At 32.5% G+C, this 21,814-nt stretch overlaps 2 protein-coding genes and 1 pseudogene across 3 annotated transcripts; 2 read left to right on the forward strand and 1 right to left on the reverse strand.

Moving 5' to 3' along the window:
- Positions 1-230: 230 nt before the first annotated feature.
- Positions 231-2,276, reverse strand: LOC149491831 (OPA3-like protein). Of its 2 annotated transcripts, XM_089717009.1 has the most exons (5): positions 1,976-2,276; positions 1,727-1,861; positions 1,412-1,498; positions 1,213-1,251; positions 231-690 (listed from the first exon to the last, which is right to left on the reverse strand). In XM_089717009.1, exons 1-5 carry the CDS (start codon positions 2,102-2,104, stop codon positions 532-534), a joined length of 549 nt encoding a protein of 182 aa, XP_089573135.1. In that variant the 5' UTR covers positions 2,105-2,276; the 3' UTR covers positions 231-531. The 2 variants fall into 2 exon arrangements, with proteins under 2 accessions (XP_089573135.1, XP_089573136.1); XM_089717010.1 differs by lacking the exon at positions 1,213-1,251 and having other exon boundaries at positions 1,976-2,272.
- Positions 2,277-6,780: 4,504 nt separating this feature from the next.
- LOC149491832 (putative O-methyltransferase 3) lies at positions 6,781-8,332 on the forward strand. The gene is made up of 2 exons (XM_089717011.1): positions 6,781-7,666; positions 7,824-8,332. The coding sequence occupies exons 1-2, from the start codon at positions 6,878-6,880 to the stop codon at positions 8,121-8,123; spliced, it is 1,089 nt and encodes a 362-aa protein (XP_089573137.1). The 5' UTR covers positions 6,781-6,877; the 3' UTR covers positions 8,124-8,332.
- An 11,860-nt stretch (positions 8,333-20,192) lies between these two features.
- LOC149491833 (putative O-methyltransferase 3) lies at positions 20,193-21,519 on the forward strand (annotated as a pseudogene).
- Positions 21,520-21,814: the final 295 nt, after the last annotated feature.

Consider the following 21,814-nt stretch of genomic DNA (forward strand, 5'->3'; position numbering starts at 1 on the left):
ATAAAGTCCAATTGGATGCGATCGGCAGCTTCGGGAATGAAAGAACTCAGTTAGCGTACCTTGGATATGCCAATTATTATACCATGGATATGCGAATTGCCTACAGACACAGTCCATATTTTTATTTTTCAAATTTGGTAGTGTTAAAGGGTACTCTAGAAATGATATTCTTGAATACGCATATAAAATTATTGAAAAATATCTATTGCTGTAGCTATGATGAAGATTAATCAGTTAACAATAATCAAGTTAACAATTGTAGTTTAATCAAATTAAACTACAATCAAGTGTTAGATGTTCTGCAAAATAAGGCAAACAGAGAAATTGAGGAACAATGTGTACACCAGCTTTTTTCTATACTTCGCTTACAAATGGGAAGTAACGAAAGAAAAGTGATTCGGCTAATAAGTAAATATGGAAAAGACAGATGCTTCCCCCCAAGACCAAAACCAATGCAAGTTAACTGTTCGGTGAAGTTAGTTCTTACTGTGCATCTCCATACTGCAGCCTGATTCTTGATTCCCACAGTTATCATGTTGAATTTGTTTTTCCATCTTGGAATACATGGCCATGCCTGGAGTTGAAAAGGCCAGCAAGTCCTCGTCCTTTGACAAGTTTTTCCAGGTCTTCGAGTTTGCGTTTAAGAAGTTCAACTTCCTTCGCTAATTCTTCATCTCTTTGTTTCATCTCCTGCAACAGCAGTACATTTTGCTTAAGAACAGACTAGAGCATTAAGTGTATATTTCCAAATATTAATTGCAAGCAAAACATCTGAATCCCTGACTAATGAGTGAAGATATTTGTTTTTAACAGCTGATAACATAACCAAAACACATATAGAAAGGGCAAGAGCACCGGTAGGTCATAAACTAAAATTCTCCACAGCTCAAACAGAAGCATAAACCAAAGTGATAAAGGTTTGACAAGCACTTATAATTCCTAGTTGATGGTACCCAAACCACTATTACACATTTGAAGTTAACATTTGATAAGATAATTTAGATAGACACAAGTAGAGTAAATTGCACCACTTTCTGATGGATCCATTCCATGTGAGGAAATGGCATATTCAATAAATAAATAGACAATGCATCAACTTGATTTTCCATGATTAGAAATTTTACATTTTAGAATTCCAGGCAACCCATGCCTGCAGCCTACACAGATTATATAATTTTTTGAGACCAAGTGGATAATGCTTGAATTAAATACCTTATCATCTTTATCATATTCCATCCATCTGTCAACTCCCTTCCTTCCTCAATTGCAATAAAGAAAAAATACAACGAAAAATGGATAATGGGCAGAAACAAAGCTTCTCTATTAGAAAGGTGTATAAAAATGTCAATCAAAATATAATGTCAGGGCAACACAATGGGTCAAGGGATGATATAAAGTTAAGAACACATACTTGTAATTCCCGTATTCGCATCTCCTCCTTTCTTGCTTCTGATCTGGAACTCCTTTGGACTTCAAAAGTGACAGCAGCTGCAGCAACCTGAAAGAAATGGGAATTTCATCAGTTTACCCAATTCATGCAAAACCAGTTTAGAATTATTCCTGCTTGGAAAAAACAATGTATGAAATTTATATACCAGAAAACAAAAACATTTAGATGTTGATACACATTCAAGAACAGCAATGCAAAATTGCAAATGTATGCCTAAAAATCCAATCTTTTTTATATAATTTTAGACCAGTAACAGGAACCGGAAGAGAGAAATACCGTAAAAACAAAGAGTTCCCCAATAAGATCAGCTGCAGCTTGGACAGCCTTCTCCTCATCCAAAGGACGTATTGCAACATTAGTTGCATGACCGTAAATCCGCCTTTGCACTGTTGTTGTGAATCGATGGTTTGCCTAATAAAGGAAAATAAACTGAAATCGACAAAGTTATAGATAAAGACAGAATATTTACAGATCAAGAATTGACATAATTGCACAAGAAGGGAAACGAATAGAAGAGAAGAGAACCTGTGCAATGCTGATTATGAACTGACGGAACCTGGGGTGCAGCCCTGCTTCCTTCTTGAGCCTATTGGCTATGGGTTTGCAAACCGTTTTGAGAGCAAGCGTTCCTAGCTTTACCACTGGTAAAATCATATTACTTCTTTATACGTTTTCGACCACTTCACTTGTTTGGTTGCAGCGCACATAAGCCGTTCGACGTTGTTACTCAAAGAAATAAAAGATGAACTAGGAGACAAGCAGAGAACCACCATACAATCGCGCCTTCTCGACACAGAAGGTTTTTTCAGACGGCGCGCTTTAACCACGTGTCATAATTATAATATGCTTTGTCAGCTGACTGCGCTCTGCCAAAAACGACATCGTTTTTTTTAGATGAAATCTCGTTATAGTAATGCGTGTCATGAAATCTGTGACATATAGCTAACCTGTCGTTCACCGACTGCGACAAGCCCTACAAGGACTCCACTTGACAAACTGCAAAACTTCTTCATTTAGGCTTCTTTTATTTTTAGAAATAACTTATTTGAAAAGTATTTTTAGATTTTGATATTTGAATTGTAGAAGAAAATCAGTTAATGACAAATATTTTAGTTATTTGAAGTAATATTAATGATATTATTAATTATTTATTAAATTGTTGAGAAAAACTGAAAAACTTTTTAGATATTAAATTAAAAAAGATACTGAAAATTTTTTATTATTTAAAATATCAATGCTATTATTAATTATTTAGTTAGTTAAAGAACTATTTTTTCTATAAATTTTTTTATCGTTGTATATTATATTTATTAAGTTGTATTTAATATATTATTAAAAATCTGTTTTCCGCTTTATCAAATTATCATCTTATTTGTAAAATTATTAAATTATAGAAATTGTAGCGCCATTAATTTATTTTAAATAAGTATACAATTCAATTAAATGTTTAGGCTTTAGTTAAAGTTTATAATTTAAACGATTTATCTTATCATAGATAATTCCATACAAATAAAATTTTTCAATTCAAATGGATGATACATAGATGGATGTATTATTTATTGTATAATTAAATTATTTAACAGTAAAATATACTTTAATTATTTATTAATATTAAAGTTCCAGAAAGCAAGAATGCTTTTCCCTTTAGCAAAAAGATATAGTAAAATTCTTTTACGTCAAAATAACAGGAGATATTCAAAGCCTCCTATGAGTTGTGATTCTTAATTTCAACAACCTAATATTTCGTGGACTACCTTTCAAACGAATACCTAGATGAGACAAAAACCTTTCCAAAAAAAGCTAGTGAAGGCCAAGAAGATAAATGAAAAAACAAAACTAACAATTAATTTATTTGATAATTAATAATAAATAATACAGCAAATGAGAGAGTATCTTATAAGACAGCATTAATAAATTAGTCAATGGAAAAAGAACGCATATAAATTTTTTTAATTAAACCAATATTCATGTGAATTGCATTCAGATCAAGACGGAATAAAAGAAGCCCTCCATTTTGCTTTCTTTATGCTTTCGTTTCTTCGAAAAGTTTTGAAACAGAAATAATCAATTTATTAATTAGTAGAATATTCAAAAATTTGGGAATGTTTAGTAATTAATTACTTGATTGCATTATGTACATGGAATCAGTTGGCAAGACATCAATACAAAATTATTCCAATTCAAACAACATATTCACCGTCGCTTAACCGAATTAAAAGAAAAAAATATTTTTAAAAAGCTACATGCACTTCATATACAACTAAATAATTGCTCACTAAAGAAAAGATTTTTTATTCACATGTAAGTGGAAGATTGAGGAAGGTAGAGAGAGATATAGATCATTAGCAATCCAATCCAGTGCCATGAACGTTTTTTATGTTGTTAATTTTATTATTTATATATAGTAAGAGTTAAATCTGATAGCTAAGTTTTAACTAGACTTTGTAATTTAAATAATTTGTTCGTATAGATAATAATTCCATATGGACAAAGTGATCTTATAAAAATATTAAAATCCAATCAAATCATAATTTGTTAGTATAGATAATAATTCTATATGGATAAAGAGACCTTAAAAAATATTAAAACCCAATCCAATTATAATAAAATGAAAAAGAAAAGTAAAAAATCTATAAAAAAATGATAAATAAGAATGTTGAATAGAGAGAACGTGTTAGCTTATTTTTTACTTCAAGATTATATATAGATTAGGAAGGTAGATTTTCTAAACAAATATATTTTTTTGGTTAAATATAACAAATATTTTTAATTGTAACATTAACTAAGTACTCTTACGTGCGTGGGTTCATGACATTGTCAACTACTTGCAAAGCATGATAAGACGATTAAGCGTTGTAACTTTCACAATAGCTGGAGACAAAAGGCACCATATGCCATGCCGATCCCCATAAGTTAAAGGTAAAGGAATCCATCAGTAGTAGCTTTGATTGGTCTTGTCATTTATATGAGAAGTAAAAAATATCGTGTAACACTCGCCGCCCAATCCTGAAAGATCCGACGGTGGATGTCACATTCAGTGCCGGAGGCACCGTCCTAACCTACATATAAATCATACAACCATATTATGAATTAGAAGTGACTTAGTATTCACAAGTTTAGCAAGTAATAATATTTTGTTTTGAAAATGATTTGGGAGAGTCCTACAGAAAAACTGCAAGAGTTTCTCCTAAAAATAGAGGTTACCAAACATATGAATACAAAACACTCCCAAATTCAAACTCCAAACCCCATCAAACTCCAATAACAACACAATAACACTTCTATAATTTCATAACTACATAATTACTCAATAACATTTTAATATTCATCACTTAAATACATTCATTATATATATATATCAAGTCCTTATTTTCTTAATCATACCAACTATCTTAAACGAGAATAAACTATATGATCTCAGGATATGTTCATATAATCTCATCATGCTTTATGAGAATTTACTTTATGCAAATCTTTGAATGTGATATTTAAACTAAATTAATATCACCTTACTATATTTATATTTGTAGACCTTTGTTATTGAATTTAAGTGTATGGTGAAGAAAAAATAAGGAGAAGAAGAATAGGGAGTTGGCGTTAACACGGAGAAGAAGAAGAAAAGAAAAAGTGTTGCTCAATAATTGAGAAGTTGACTTATAAAGCAACTAAAGGGTAGTTTAGTCTTTTCCCACAATTGGATGGCTAAGATTAAGTCAAAAGTAATCTCATCTAATGGCTACAAATAATCTCCAATTAAATTCCTTCAAAATATTATTTATCTTCATAAAATTCTCAAACTTAATCCTTAAAAATTCCGCAAATTTCCTTACTTAATATAACACCATAATTCACTATTCACTAATTATCTAAATTCTCCAAAAATATTCTTTACTTATTTTCTACTCATAAAAATCATGTATGCATAATCCAAAAATATTAAATAAAATATGACACATAGATAGTAATTTTTTCGGACCAAAATAATACTTATTCCCGAACTGATGGTACTATTCACAGAGCGGTGGTACTATTTACAGACCGGTAAAACTATTATTTTAGACACAGAAAAATCAAGGCGTTACATATCGAGTTATTAGTTGGATATTTTAATTGGATTTTACAAAATTGGGATCCATTAATTTGTGATTCCTGTCCACTTCTAGTGCAAATCCATCAAAAGTTTTTTTTTTTTTCAGAAAATGTTGTTTTACTATATTGTTTTTGGTTTTCATGGGTTTATTAGGAAAATTTGGAGTTCTATTGTTAGATTATATATATATATATATTAAACTATAGGTATCCGGACTCTATTATTAAGGACCGTCTAATTCGACTCGGGACTTAATCACAGTTAAAGCTCTTCGTGTTTCCATGTAGGTGAGTTTAATGGACATCGAAATCAAGAGCTCTTGATTTTTTTTATATTTTAGATGTGGTTGTTGATGGGTTTTGCTAGTTTTGATATTAGAAATTGTGTTGCCATTGGATGAAATTGTTGGCATTAAGATTGAATCTTGCTGTGTGTTCAGATGTTGGATTGTATTTTTTTTTTCTTCTTATTTTTATCGGAGGTGGGAAAATAAAGGAAATGAATTTCTGTTTATTGTTTGGTTGGGATTGAAAATTTGACAATTCTATATATCGGTGGTCCATATACTGCCAAATGGTTTTATTGAAAAAAATTTCTTGAATATATCCGGGTGTTCCCATACACTAAGTCAATTAAAAAAATATTATTATTTTTATCTTTTTTTCTTAATGTATGATTAAAAATACTATCATTTAAAGTATAACATTATTTGTAATTGATTTAGTGTATAAGTGAGTTCATAAACTGGATATAGGTAAGTGTTTTCCTTTATTGAATTAATTTATTATATGGATGAAGCCATACACCAGATAAATAAATATATATAATTATCGTATCATAAACCAAATCAATTTTTTATTAGTTTTTATCAAGGGCATCATCTCACATCCCGTTTAACGGTTAAATGAGAAACTAATCCCTTTTATTATTAAATTAGAGATTTTATTGGTAAATGATTATCATTAAATCAGAAATTCTATTCATGAAAAAATACATGGGAAAGAAGATTGATTTTTTTTTTTTTTTTTTTTTTTTGTAAAAAAGGTGTGAGGATATTTTCTACTTTCTTATATATTATTATTCTTATATTAACTTCAGAATATTTGTGGCAACTACCACGCATCAATGTGAATAATGTGAAAAAAATAAAATAAAATATATACTAATGCATGGGGGAAAAATAAAATAATTAGCGTTTGAAAAAAAATAATAATAAAGAAAGAAAGGAAGAAATCCCCCACCACTCTCTCTATATATACTTAAAAGTATTTGATTGATTGTTCATCATATTTGTACTTCTACCATATCCTAATACTATTAGCCTCAAGCCCATAAAAATGGCTCATTTGGCTGAAGAAATTCTAAACCTAGATTCTGATCAGCAGCTTGAAGCTCAAGCTCATATATGGAACCATATTTTCAACTTCATAAATTCCATGTCCTTAAAATGTGCAATTCAATTAGGAATACCAGACGCCATTAACAAGCATGGCAAGCTCATGACTCTTTCTGACCTAATCAATGCCCTATCTATACACCCAACCAAAGCGCATTGCATTCCTCGCCTGATGCGCATTTTAGTCCATTCTGGCTTTTTTGCTGTAGCAAAAATAGAAGAAAATGGCCGAGAAATAAAAGGGTATGTTCTTACTAATGCATCGAAGCTTCTTGTTAAAGAAAATCCATCGAGTGTGGCACCGTTCTTGCTAGCCATGCTTGATCCAGTTTCAACAGGACCATGGCATTATTTAAGCACTTGGTTCTTGAATGATGATCCACAGACATTTTATACATTTCATGGAAAGACATTTTGGGAGTATGCTGGTCAAGATCCTAAGCTCAACAATTTTTTTAATGAAGCTATGGCAAGTGATGCTAGGTTGGTTATGAGTATTATGATAAAAGAATGCAAAGGAGTGTTTGATGGATTGAAGTCATTGGTTGATGTTGGAGGTGGAACAGGAACTGTGGCTACAATTTTAGCTAATGCATTTCCTCACTTGGTTTGCTTTGTCTTCGATCTCCCCCATGTCGTTGCTGGTCTTCAAGATGGTGAGAACTTGAAATTCGTTGGTGGTAACATGTTCGAGGAGATTCCTCCTGCAGCTGATGCAATTTTACTGAAGGCATGTACTGAAATTTATGCTCTCTCTTTTTTCTATCTTTTCCTTATTTTACTTGGTATTAGATGAAAGGTAATCTTGCTTTTGAATGTCTAACCTCCTGCATGCTGCGCTGATATTCTGCTAACAATTTTTTAATTTTATTTTCGATCATAAGCAGTGGATTTTGCATGATTGGAGTGATGAAGAATGCATAAAGATATTGAAGAAATGTAAAGAAGCAATTAAGGGCAGAAAAGGAGGAAAGCTGATTATTATAGATATGGTGATGGAGACCCACAAACAGAATAATGACTCCATTGAAACTCAGCTTTTCTTTGACATGTTGATGATGGTGTTGGTTAGTGGTAAAGAAAGAAACAAGAAAGAATGGGCTAAACTCTTTTTTGATGCTGGTTTTGGTGACTATAAGATAACCCATGTGTTGGGTTTAAGGTCTGTAATTGAAGTTTATCTTTAATTAGTATTATGTATTACTACCATATATGTGAAATAGGTAGAGTAATATGTGGGTTTGTTTCAATTTGTGAAAAGTGAGAGTAGGGGTCGAATTCTATTTAGAGGCTTTACTATAAATGTTATTAACGAGTTGGTGAATATTACTCAATGAGGAGGTTGTCTCTTGCTGTATTTACTCAATGAATGTTTTAAAATAATTGTTTAATATTACTAATTACAGTTTGAAATAATTGTTTTGAAGAGACAGATGAAATAATTATTTATATTAAAAAATTATTTTATTTTTTAGGTAAGACTTTTGTAGCCATCACATTCACAATTTCAAATTTACAAATTACAAAATTTTATAAATGTCATTATTTGAACATCTAATTAAACACAAATGGATTGTTTTATTGAGCATAATATATAATAATTTAATTATGTAGACGAAAATTTCATTAGATTTTATTAGCAAAATCGTATTACAAGTGAATTTTTATGCTATTAGATAGTATTTTTCTAAGAACACTGCACACACGAATGAAAAGGATAAGATTAAAATCCTTTAAGATTTTGTTTAGAAAAGAGAGAGAAGAAAATAATAAAACGTATATCACATTAAATGATGTAATTTTTTCAATTTAATAATAAAAATTAAATTTAAATCGAAGTTTTTGAATTTTTTAAAAATTAATATTAGAAATCCTTTCATTAAAAGAGGAGTATATAAACCAACCACCAATTGGTCCAGTATAATGAAGCGTTGGATCCTATAAGCAATGTCTAAGACTCGAACTCTAGATGCCAGACGATTTAAAAAAAAAAAAAAGAGGAGTACATAATATTCAATTTGAGTAAATCAAAAACTTAAACGCGCTAAAGTGGAAAAAAAGAAGATGAAATTTGAGTAAATCAAAAACTTAAACGTGCTAAATTGGAAAAAAAAGAAGATGAAAACCATTGATATTTTTTTTACAAATTTGCCAATTCAGTAATAAAGAAAATAATAAAGGACATAACTTGAGTATTTTTATAGGAATAAGAAATGATTTTAGCAGAAGAAATCAATTTTTCGGAAAAAAAAAATTCATTTTCAAATAGGATAATAAAAAATTATTCCAAATTTTATTCTTTTCGGATACTTGCAACATTGATATTCACAGAAGAGTTTCAAAATACCAAACTTTAAAAAAGAAAAAAGTCGTACTAGCAACCTCTATTCATACAAGAAATTTATCCAAACTTAGTCTAAAATATCCAACCATAAGAAATTCACAATTCATTCGTACATTGAACTGCCAACAACAATGAAATAAAAAAAAAGTCCACGTGTGATGAGGCGCTGGATTTCATAAGTAATGTCTAAGATTCGAACTCTAAATACCAGACGATTTAAAACAAAAAAAAAAAAAAGGAGTACACGATATTAAATTCAAGTAAATCAAAAACTTAAACGTGCTAAAGTGGAAAAAAAGAAGATGAAAACCATTGATATTTTTTTTTTCAAATTTGCCAATTCAGTAATAAAGAAAATAATAAAAGACATAACTTGAGTATTTTTATAGGAATAAGAAATGATTTTAGCAGAAGAAATCAATTTTTCGGATAAAAATTAATTCATTTTCAAATAGGATAATAAAAAATTATTTCAAATTTTATTCTTTTCGGATACATTGATATCCACATAAGAGTTTGAAAATACCAAATTTTAAAAAAGGAAAAAGTCATACTAGCAACCTCTATTGAGCAATCCTTGTCAAATCTAGCAACATTTTCACCCAATATTTATCACAATCTTGAGCAAAAGTGAGCCTTGTTGAAACAAAAGTGAAATTACACACATATATTATTTACAAAAAAAAATAATAATAATAATTGAGGTTCTAACCCAGTTTAATTAGGTGTGTACTAGGGCCGCACAGGACCCATGCGTTGACAGGCTTTTTCGCAAGTATATGAAATCACAAACAAGTAATAAAGAATGAGTAAAATATCGTCCCACGAAAATTGTATACCAAGTACGAAAATTGTGTTACCTACTATTATTTAAATGATAAAAAGGAAAATAGATTGAAAAATAAAATAAAACAATGAGTAAGAAATCAAACAAAAATATTTGATGAAAATAAATCAATGATTAAAAACTATTAGGAATTTTGACTTCACTTAATTCTATCCAATTTATTTATTAGTTTGATAATCAATTTTAATTGTTCAAGTAAGTGAAACAATTCTAAAATTACTAACAAGCTCTCCTGATGTATTGTTAGCTATTTTTAACCCAGTCTAATTACATATCTTCTAATAACGCAACTAAACATGAATTAAATAATTAAGTTTTATGGTTTGTTTAAAAATTTATAATTTAAATTCGTTAACTTATAAAGTACCGCACGGCAGATTCAAATTAACAGAGCTAAGAATACGAGAGAAAAAGCTTTGTTGTGGTGTTTATCGTTTTTTGGGAGAGAAAAACATTTCAATTTCATGCAAATGCATTCAGTAAGCTGTTAACTGCTAAGGAAGGCAGGTCGATATATAGGCTTGTTTAGAAACTTTCCCGGAAAATGAACAACGGTGTCGTGAGTCAACATGGAAGGAAATGACCATCATACCCCCCTAATTTTTTTTCTTCAATTTTTTATAAACAAATAAATAAATAAATTTCATTAGTATTGTTAGGGTCCCGGCAATAAAATTACGATAATAACACAGCGGAAAAATATAAATATGACACAGATATTTACGTGATTCACCCTTTAACTGTTAGGGCTACGTCCACGGGACAAAAACCGAATAATTCTTCCACTATTAAAAATAGTAGGCTTACAAAGAGAGTAATACAAAAATAGTGGCACTCGAAAGTGTTTCCCAAATTATCCTCACTATTTTCTCTACCCGAGTTTTAGAACCCAATTCTAAAACTGAAACTCTCTCAAAAACTCTCTTCGCTCGGTTGTGTGTATTGAGATGGCTGAGCCATCTCCTATTTATAGGAGAGGGTAGACGCATTAACTACGCGTCCACCGAAATACAGGTCACCTACCAAAGAAATCTCCCATTTCCTTCTTTCCTTTTTCAACTACGTGTGGGTCCTACCACGTTTTCCATTCTTCTCTCTTTTTTTTTTATTTGTATTTGTTTCAAATGTGGGTCCCATTGAGTGGGCACCGCACAACAAATCTCCCCCTGCACACTCAAGTGGGGACGTTAGCCATACCGGCTATCTTCTGCAAGTGACAAGTTTCTCCGTAGGTAAAGCTTTAGTCATCAAATCAGCGCCATTATCATCAGTGTGAATCTTTTCAATCTGAAATAACTTCATCTCCAGCGCATCGTGTATCCAATTATACCTCACATCAATGTGCTTTGACCTTGAATGAAAGGTCGAATTCTTGTTGAGATGTATCGCGCTTTGACTATCACATAGCAGAATGTACGTCTCTTGTTCTACACCCAATTCTTGTAGGAATTTCTTCATCCACAAGAGTTCTTTGCTAGCTTCTGTAATGGCGATATATTCTGCCTCAGTGGATGAGAGTGCAACACATTTTTGCAATTTTGATTGCCAAGAAACTGCTGCTCCTGCAAAAGTCATCAGATATCCAGAAGTTGATTTGCGCGAATCAACATCACCACCCATATCTGAATCTGTGTAACCATCTAACACAGGTGTATTATCACCAAAACATAAGCACATTTTGTAAGTGCCCTTAAGATACCTGAGAATCCACTTTACTGCATGCTAGTGTTCTTTACCTAGATTTGAAAGAAATCGGCTAACAACACCAACAGCATGAGCAATATCCGGTCTTGTGCATACCATGGCGTACATCAAGCTGCCAACGGCGGATGCATAAGGAATCTTCTTCAGTTCTTCTTTTTCTTTCTCACTTGAAGGACATTGACTGAGACTTAATTTGAAATGACCTGCAAGTGGAGTACTAATTGGTTTCGCATTGCTCATGTTGAATCTGTTGAGAACTTTCTCGATATACTTTTCTTGAGACAGCCACAACTTTCTCTTTTTCCTGTCTCTGGAGATCTTCATTCCGAGTATCTGTTTTGCCGATCCCAAATCCTTCATGGTAAAGGATTTTCCAAGTTCCTTTTTCAAGCTCTCAATTTTCTTAGCATCTTGGCCCACAATAAGCATATCATCCACATATAACAAGAGAATAATAAAGTCGCCTTCTGTGAACTTTTTCACAAATACACAATGATCAGAAGTAGTTTTCTCATACCCGTGATTCACCATGAAAGAGTCAAACTTTTTGTACCATTGTTTGGGAGCTTGTTTGAGGCCATACAAGCTCTTCTGCAATTTACACACCAAGTGTTCTTTGCCTTTGACTCTGAATCCTTCTGGTTGCTCCATATAAATTTCCTCCTCTAAGTCACCATGGAGGAAAGCAGTCTTTACGTCAAGTTGCTCGATCTCCAAATTCAGGCTAGCTGCTAATCCGAGCACAACTCTGATAGAAGACATCTTGACTACGGGTGAGAAAATTTCTTCAAAGTCAACTCCTTTCTTCTGACCGAATCCCTTCACAACCAGTCTCGCCTTGTACCTTGGTTGTGAGTTGTTCTGTTCAGCCTTCAACCTGAACACCCATTTGTTCTTCAGTGCCTTCTTACCTTGAGGCAGTTTCACCAACTCATAAGTCTGGTTCTCATGCAAGGACTCCATCTCATCTTGCATGGCTTTCAACCACTCATTCTTTTTACAATCTTCCATTGCCTCCTGGTAGTTCTCTGGTTCTCCCCCTTGAGTCAATAAGTCATACTCATTAGGAGAATATCTCTGGGAAGGTATCCTGCCTCTCGCAGATCTTCTCAATTGAGGCAGTTCTTCTATTGGAGCTGGTTCAGCATCATTCTGAACAGGTTCATCATTTTGTGGTTCTACACGAGGTTCTGCATCAAGACTAACAGGAAACTCATTGATAGACTTTGGCTTTTCATTTTTCTCAAAGTCTTCAATGGTTTGGTCTTCCAGGAATACGACATCTCTGCTTCTGATGAGCTTCTTTTCAACTGGATCCCATAATCTGTACCCAAAATCATCATTTCCATAACCCAAGAAGATACACTATTTTGACTTCGAATCAAGCTTGGATCTTTCATCTTTTGGAACATGAACAAAAGCCCTGCAGCCAAATATTCTAAGATGATCGTAAGAAATATTTTTCCCTGACCACACCTTTTCTGGTACATCTCCGTTGAGGGAGGTTGAAGGTGAAAGGTTGATCAAGTAAACTGCAGTATTCATTGCTTCAGCCCAAAAGGTTTTCGGAAGTTTAGCATGAGAGAGCATGCATCGAACCCTTTCAACAATGGTCCTGTTCATTCTCTCTACAACTCCATTCTGTTGTGGAGTTTTGGGAACTGTCTTCTGAAGTCTGATGCCGTGTTCTGAGCAATACTTTTCAAACGGTCCTCTGTACTCACCACCATTATTAGCTCTAACACATTTTAACTTTCTTCCCGTTTGTCTTTCAACACTGACATGAAAGACTTTAAACATATCCAGCACTTGGTCTTTTGACTTTATTGGAAAAGCCCACACCTTTCTAGAATGATCATCAATAAAAGCTAACATAATATGAGCAACCACTCAAGGATTTGTCACCCATTGAGCAAACATCAGTGTGTACCAATTCTAGAATACCAGGTTTTCTAGATGGAGAATGAGATCTTTGAAAGGAAACTCTATGTTGTTTACCAGACAAGCAATCAGAGCACATTTTAATAGGCAAACCTTTCAAAGACAGCATTTTCTTCTTGGTGAGAGTCTCCATTCCTTTCTCACTCAAATGCCCAAGTCGTTTGTGCCATAACTCAGCAGATGAATTTTCAACTGCATTCACTACTCCTGTGCAAACTTTAGCCTGGGTCTAGTAGAGGGTGTTGAACTTTCTTCCTCGACTGAACACCAAATTACCTTTGGAAAGCTTCCACGTCCTGTTAACAAATAGATTTGCATAGCCCAATTCATCAAGACAATGAACTGAGATCAGATTGAAGTTTGCTGTAGGAGTGTATCTCACATCTTCTAACTAGAGATCATGACCAGCATTGATTTTGATGTATATTGTTCCAATGCCGCAATTTTTCACATATGTGCCATTCAAAGTCTTGACATGGCCGTAATCTCCGAGGGTAAGGGATGAGAAATATTCCTTCTTTGAAGAAATATGATAAGAACATGCAGAGTCAATAATCCAAAGAGATTGTTGACTAGTGGAACACTCACTGAGACCAGCATGAGAAATCAGCGCACTACCATCACCAAGTGCGTCAGCATCAATAGCTACTGAAGCTACCTCCGTATCGTCTTTTTCCTCATCATTTTCTTTGGCTCGTTCCTTCTTCCACTTTCTGCAGTGCCTTTGGATGTGACCGGGCTTGCCACAATGATAGCAAGTGACTCCTTTTCTTGACTTGGATCTTCTCCGTGAATGGTCACGTTTGTCTGGATTTTGGGGGTATCTTGTTCTGCTTCTCCCCCTCCTTTCTGTAACTGTAACGAGTGCGTCTGAGTTGCTACTCGTAGCATTCTCCTTACGTCTGGTTTCCTCATTCAGAATGCTTTCCTTAACTGTGGTTAAGGTCAGATTCCCCTCCGACAAATTACTGAGCGTAACAGTCAATGTCTCCCAACTGTCCGGCAAGGAACTCAATAAGAATAGTGCCTGCACCTGGTCGTCAAACACTATCTTTGACGTTGTCAGTTGGTTCACTATTTCTTGAAGTTTGCCCAAGTGATCTGAAGCACTTTCGCCGTCTCTGTACTTTAGATTTACAAGCTTTTTAATTAAAAAGCTTTGTTTTGGGCATTCTTCCGCTCATACATATCCTCCAACTTCTTCCAGATTGAATAGGCATCTTTCTCATGAGCGATATGATTTATGACGCTCATTTCAACAAACTGCCTGATGGTTGCGACTGCTTTTCTGTTAATTGACTTCCAATCGCTTTCATTTATTGAAGTTGGTCTGACCCCTTTCAACTCAATCGTTTCAAAGAGATCTTTGCAGCATAGAAGATCTTCCATTAATATCTTCCATACTGCATAGTTTGATGAGTTGAGTCTAACCATTGTGCCTGTTGTTTTGTCGTCCATTTTTGACTTGTGCAGATATTAACACCAACAGAACCGTATACGTGAATAGTAGTATACGTGAATAGTGACCGTATGACTGAATAGTAATAGTATACGTAAACAGTACCTGTATTCGTGAATAGTAATTGTATACGTGAATAGTGCTGGGCTTACTTGAAACGGACTCAGCAACAGTAACGCAATAGTACTGTTCACTATCAACTTTGAGTTACTATTTTACTATTCATCACTAAGTAGATTCTGCAACGTCTTTCCGAACGGACTGCACCAATGGACTCGGCGTAATTTTCTCGTCGTCGTGGTATATTTATTTTCAAAATATATCCACGGATCCGGTAAACCTTCAGCTCTGATATCACTTGTTAGGGTCCCGGCAATAAAATTACGATAATAACACAGCGGAAAAATATAAATATGACACAGATATTTACGTGGTTCACCCTTTAACTGTTAGGGCTACGTCCACGGGACAAAACTGAATAATTCTTCCACTATTAAAAATAGTAGGCTTACAAAGAGAGTAATAAAAAATAGTGGCACTCGAAAGTGTTTCCCAAATTATCCTCACTATTTCTCTACCCGAGTTTTAGAACCCAATTCTAAAACTGAAACTCTCTCAAAAACTCTCTTCGCTCGGTTGTGTGTGTTGAGATGGCTGAGCCATCTCCTATTTATAGGAGAGGGTAGACGCGTTAAGTACGCGTCCACTGAAATACAGGTCACCTACCCAAGAAATCTCCCATTTCTTTCTTTCCTTTTTCAACTACGAGTGGGTCCTACCATATTTTCCATTCTTCTTTTTTTTATTTGTTTCAAATGTGGGTCCCATTAAGTGGCACCGCACAACAAGTATAACATTTACCTTGCCATTACGATAAGCAAAAGTTCATATTTTTAACGTTACTTTTTGCATTTGTTTTTTCTTCTTAGCTTGGGCCTACTTATTTGATCTTATCTCCTCTTTCTTTCTTCCAATTTATAGCTTTGTATATAGTTTTGTTTTTATTTAGAAGTTAAGTATTCAAGAGTTGTGCAAAGTTTCAAGGAAGCCATCCAAGTAATTTATCACTAGTTCTTATTTCTAAACTGTTAATTTTGTTTATTTCTTTCATTATTCTTATTGATTATGGAATATTTATCAAGTATTATTGAGTTTTATTTAAGTACTATGTGTAACTAAATTCTTATACTAGGAGTTTGATGTAGCTTAGTCTCTTTTCCAATTTATGCAATTAGATTTATTTTTCCTTATTCAAGTTATGATTTATTAATGAACCTAGTGCTTCTAGGTAGAATTTTCCCCTAGAAAGATTTATTTCAATTATCACTATCGGAAGAAGGATCTTTGATATGAAAAGGTTAATAAAACACATGAGAATAATAACTTGATGCGGAAGCTATATAGTTTGACTCATGGGGGGTTTTTATGATTTATCAAACTTAAATTGTAAATTCATAAACAACTACATAACTTAATGATTTAATTCACAGTTAATTGCGCTATTGGAAGATAGGTAATTAATGGAATTAAAATAGCTAGCAATACATCGGAAGAGCTTGTTAGTGAATTCAGAGTTGTTTCCCCTACTTGAATAATTAAATTGACTAATGAACTAATGAAATAAATTGGATGGAATTAAGTGAAATCAAAACCCCTAGTAGTTTCTATTCCTTGATTTCTTTAATCAATTTTTGTTTACTTAACTCTTGTTTATTTTACATTTATAAAACAATTCTTTCAATTATCGTTTAAATAATAACAAGATAACATAATTTTGGTACTTGGATTACAATCCTCGTGGGAACGATATCTTACTCATCATATATTACTTGTAGCGATTCGTACACTTGCGAAATAAGCTGTCAAGTTTTTGACTCCGTTGCCGGGGATTGGCAATACCAATATCAATACGAATTATCTTGTTATTAATTTAGACATTTTGTTTTATTCGTAATTGAAATATTTGTTTATATTATATGTATTTTTTTTTCTTTGTTTTTGTTGATTTTCTTTTTCATCATTTTTTTTGCAAGTATTTGAGATGTATTATCAACAAATAGTTGCAAATTTAATCAACAACACTTGGAGCCATTTTATGCAGCTTGGGCAAGATTTAATGAATTATTGGAAAAATGTCCTTATCATAATTTTATAAATAAATATCTCACTTACATATTCTATTGTGGATTAAATGAAGAAACTAGAAATTGGGTAGCTAATGGTATTCACCTTATAGAAAGCAGCTATGAAAATATACTTTACATGTTAAATGATATGGCAGATTTTGACTACCGTTGGCATTGGGATCAATCATTGCAGGGCTGGAATCACCAATATCCTCAAAATTTGAATATGAAGAAGAAAAACAAAAGAATTTAGAGGATTTGATTGCTGCCCTTACTAAATCTCACATTAATTTATGAATGAAACTCGTGAGACCTTTAAAATCCAACAAACAGCAATAGAAAATTTGGAGGTACAAGCAGCAGAATTGATAACCATGGCAATTAATGGATATCGAGATGAGGAGTGCAATTCTGAGGAAACTTCATGGGAAATTGCATATTTAGAAGAAGTAAAGCCTACATGTGAAAAATGCAACTCCTTTGAAGACGAATTAAATCTCAATTTCTTGTTTTCAGATATGATTATTAATGACCATAAAAAATGTGAGGTACAACTGGAGGGGACATTGGATGAGAGTTTAAATGAAAATAAGCAGAAAGCAATATTGGTGGATGAAGAAATAATTGAGACTATTGATTTGAGCTCATCAATGGTCTTTATATATACACCACCAGAAGATCCTTTCTTTCCAATAATACCACATTTAATAAATTGTGTTCTCCATGATCTAATACAGGTTTTTCCCCAAGTTCATCCTTCAAAGCAAGATGTTGTTGGTATGACGAGCATAAATTTTCTCAAACTAGCCAATCTTGAGGGTATTTTCAACCAAGACCCATGTGTGATACTACATGATACATACTATGGGCGAATGCCGTTATTTGATAAACTTCTCAAAAGTCGAGTTTAAAGACTTTAAACAAAACAGTAATGGAAGGCAACCCATCATTTTCTTTCTCTTCCTTTGCAAATTTTTATTTTATTTTATTTATTTTTACTTATATTTTTCATTTTGTTCTCCCATCTTTAAACCATTATTTTCTTTTATTTTGGTGTTTTATACTCATATTGCAGGTCAAAAAAAAAATTTGAAAAACTGATTGAAACTGCAAGAGTCAGGCTCTAGCACCCCCAGGCCGTGCTATCTAGCACCCCCGTGCTGTCTCCACAGAAAAGTACACTCATAGTCAGACTCTAGCACCCCAGGCCGTGCTATCTAGCACCCTCGTGCTACACAGCACCCCGTGCTACCTAGCACCCCCGTGCTACCTAGCACTCCCAATCAGCACGGTCAGCTTTACTTTACTTTTAATTATTATTATTTATTTTTTACTCTACCTACTTTTTCTTTCTTCCTTTTTTGTTTGTTTTACTCTAATTTTTTTTTACTTTCTTTCTTTTTATGGTCCTACTCTACCCACTTTTGCATTTTTTTTCTTCCTTTCTTTTTGACTTATCGTTCACATTTTTTTTCTTTCTTCTTCTTTAATCATTTGCTTTTAATGATTCAATTTTTTTTTTCTTTTCTTTCTTTAGAAAAAAAAGTAAAAAAAAATGACTTACGTTCATTTGTTTTTATTATTTGCTTTTAATTAGGATTTTTCTTTATTTTTATTTCAATTTTTTTTTCTTCTCAACAATTAGGTCTATATTATTGTTATTATTATTATTATTGTGTTATGTTATTCTTTCCCATTTTCAGCATTTAGCCATTAAAACCATACTCTTTGTTTCCTTGTCATTTGTTGTATTTGTCAATGTAATGGTGGTAAGATGTTTTCTACTTTATTTTATTTTCTTACCTTGCATTGATTATTTATGATAAGTTTGAGGAATTGATCTTATTTTTGCACACATTGGGGACAATGTGCTAGATTAAGTTGGGGAAGGAAAATTTTAGTTAAAATTTTAATTTTTTTTATTTTGTTTGTTTATTTCATTAGTTTAATATGGTTGGAATAATATGAGCAAGTTTAAAAAATTATCATAATTCATTAACTTGCAATGAATTTTGTTGTTCTTCGAAGCTAATTATTTTTTTCAGCTTAAATTTTAATTTTTGACTTAACACGATTCTTTGATTTAACTATTTGTTTCTAAGATTATAAACACTAATTTTTTGTGAAATCTATGATATATAGATGTGTTTAATCAAATTTATTTAACATTGGCGTTCCTAGAATAAATTAAAATTCTGTTCGAGATAAAAATTTTAAATGCTTACATTTATAAAGAGATGATTTAGGCATTCTTTGTTAAAACTTCATATTTAGCCTAGACCACCTAAGTTAAAGTATGACCCTTGCAACCAATTTGAAGCCTATATCAAAAATTTATTATTCACCCATATTTAAACCTAGCCATTAAACCAAAGTAATTTTCTACCTTAAGTGCAATAATGTGTAATTGAAGGATTTAATTTTTATTAAAACATAGCAATAAAGGGAGAAAATTTCATTAATACTAGCAAATGAGGAAAGAAGATTGATCTCTATTAATGAAAAAAATACATGGGAAAGAAGATTGATTTTTTTTTGTAAAAAAGGTATGAGGATATTTTCTACTTTCTAATATATTATTATTCTTATATTAACTTCAGAATATTTGTGGCAACTACCATGCATCAATGTGAATAATGTGAAAAAATAAAATAAATATATGCTAATGCATGGGGGAAAAATAAAATAATTAGCGTTTGAAAAAAAATAATAATAAAGAAAGAAAGGAAGAAATCCCCCACCACTCTCTCTATATATACTTAAAAGTATTTGATTGATTGTTCATCATATTTGTACTTCTACCATATCCTAATACTATTAGCCTCAGCCCATAAAAATGGCTCATTTGGCTGAAGAAATTCTAAACCTAGATTCTGATCAGCAGCTTGAAGCTCAAGCTCATATATGGAACCATATTTTCAACTTCATAAATTCCATGTCCTTAAAATGTGCAATTCAATTAGGAATACCAGACGCCATTAACAAGCATGGCAAGCTCATGACTCTTTCTGACCTAATCAATGCCCTATCTATACACCCAACCAAAGCGCATTGCATTCCTCGCCTGATGCGCATTTTAGTCCATTCTGGCTTTTTTGCTGTAGCAAAAATAGAAGAAAATGGCCGAGAAATAGAAGGGTATGTTCTTACTAATGCATCGAAGCTTCTTGTTAAAGAAAATCCATTGAGTGTGACACCGTTCTTGCTAGCCATGCTTGATCCTGCTTTAACAGGACCATGGCATTATTTAAGCACTTGGTTCTTGAAAGATGATAGAACCCCATTTCATATATTTCACGGAAACGAATTATGGGAATCTGCTGGTCAACATCCTAAGCTCAACAATTTTTTTAATGAAGCTATGGCAGTGATGCTAGGTTGGTTATGAGTATTATGATAAAAGAATGCAAAGAAGTGTTGATGGGTTGAAGTCATTGGTTGATGTTGGAGGTGGAACAGGAACTGTGGCTAAAACTTTAGCTAATGCATTTCCTCATTTGGATTGCTTTGTCTTCGATCTCCCTCATGTCGTTGCTGGTCTTCAAGATGGTGAGAACTTGAAATTCGTTTGGTGGTAACATGTTCGAGGAGATTCCTCCTGCAGCTGATGCAATTTTACTGAAGGCATGTACTGAAATTTATGCTCTCTCTTTTTTCTATCTTTTCTTTATTTTACTTGGTATTAGATGAAAGGTTGTCTTGCTTTTGAATGTCTAACCTTCTGCATGCTGCGCTGATATTCTGCTAACAATTTTTTAATTTTATTTTCGATCATAAATAGTGGATTTTGCATGATTGGAGTGATGAAGAATGCATAAAGATATTGAAGAAATGTAAAGAAGCAATTAAAGGCAGAAAAGGAGGAAAGCTGATTATTATAGATATGGTGATGGAGACCCACAAACAGAATAATGACTGCATTGAAACTCAGCTTTTCTTTGACATGTTGATGATGGTGTTGGTTAGTGGTAAAGAAAGAAACAAAAAGAATGGGCTAAACTCTTTTTTGATGCTGGTTTTAGTGACTATAAGATAACCCCTGTGTTGGGTTCAAGGTGTGTAATTGAAGTTTATCTTTAATTAATATTATATATCATTACCGTATATGTGAAATAGGTTGTCTCGTGCTGTATTTACTCTTAATTAAGCATTATTTTGACAATATCGTAAACTTATAGTTACATTTCCAAAATTTCTTTTTTCTCATACCTTTCTATATAAAGCTTAGCATATGAAAATACTATTTTCTTTTTCCAATGACATTGCAATTTATTGTATTTTATTTTATTTTAGGAAAGGTGCTTTTAAGAAAAAGATTTTGACATTATTGTTTAATACTAAGTGGATTAAATTAATAATTTCTATCGATTTTACCTTCTACCAATTACAGATTCAAATAATTGTTCTCAATAGACAGATGAAATAATTATTTATAAGAAATGATTTTAGCAGAAGGA

Source organism: Jatropha curcas, unplaced genomic scaffold (genome assembly GCF_041381405.1).
Source record: "Jatropha curcas cultivar XTBG-Jc1 unplaced genomic scaffold, XTBG_Jcur_1.0 HiC_scaffold_455_pilon, whole genome shotgun sequence".
NCBI lineage: Eukaryota > Viridiplantae > Streptophyta > Magnoliopsida > Malpighiales > Euphorbiaceae > Jatropha > Jatropha curcas.

Coding starts and splice junctions, on each gene's coding strand:
- LOC149491831 (XM_089717009.1), bottom strand. CDS start 2,104: ATGATTTTACCAGTGGTAAAGCTAGGAACGCTTGCTCTCAAAACGGTT. Junction 1,862..1,975: donor TCATAATCAGCATTGCACAG/GTTCTCTTCTCT, acceptor TTCCTTTATTAG/GCAAACCATCGATTCACAAC. Junction 1,252..1,411: donor TGCGAATACGGGAATTACAA/GTATGTGTTCTT, acceptor TGAGGAAGGAAG/GGAGTTGACAGATGGATGGA.
- LOC149491832 (XM_089717011.1), top strand. CDS start 6,878: ATGGCTCATTTGGCTGAAGAAATTCTAAACCTAGATTCTGATCAGCAG. Junction 7,667..7,823: donor CTGATGCAATTTTACTGAAG/GCATGTACTGAA, acceptor GATCATAAGCAG/TGGATTTTGCATGATTGGAG.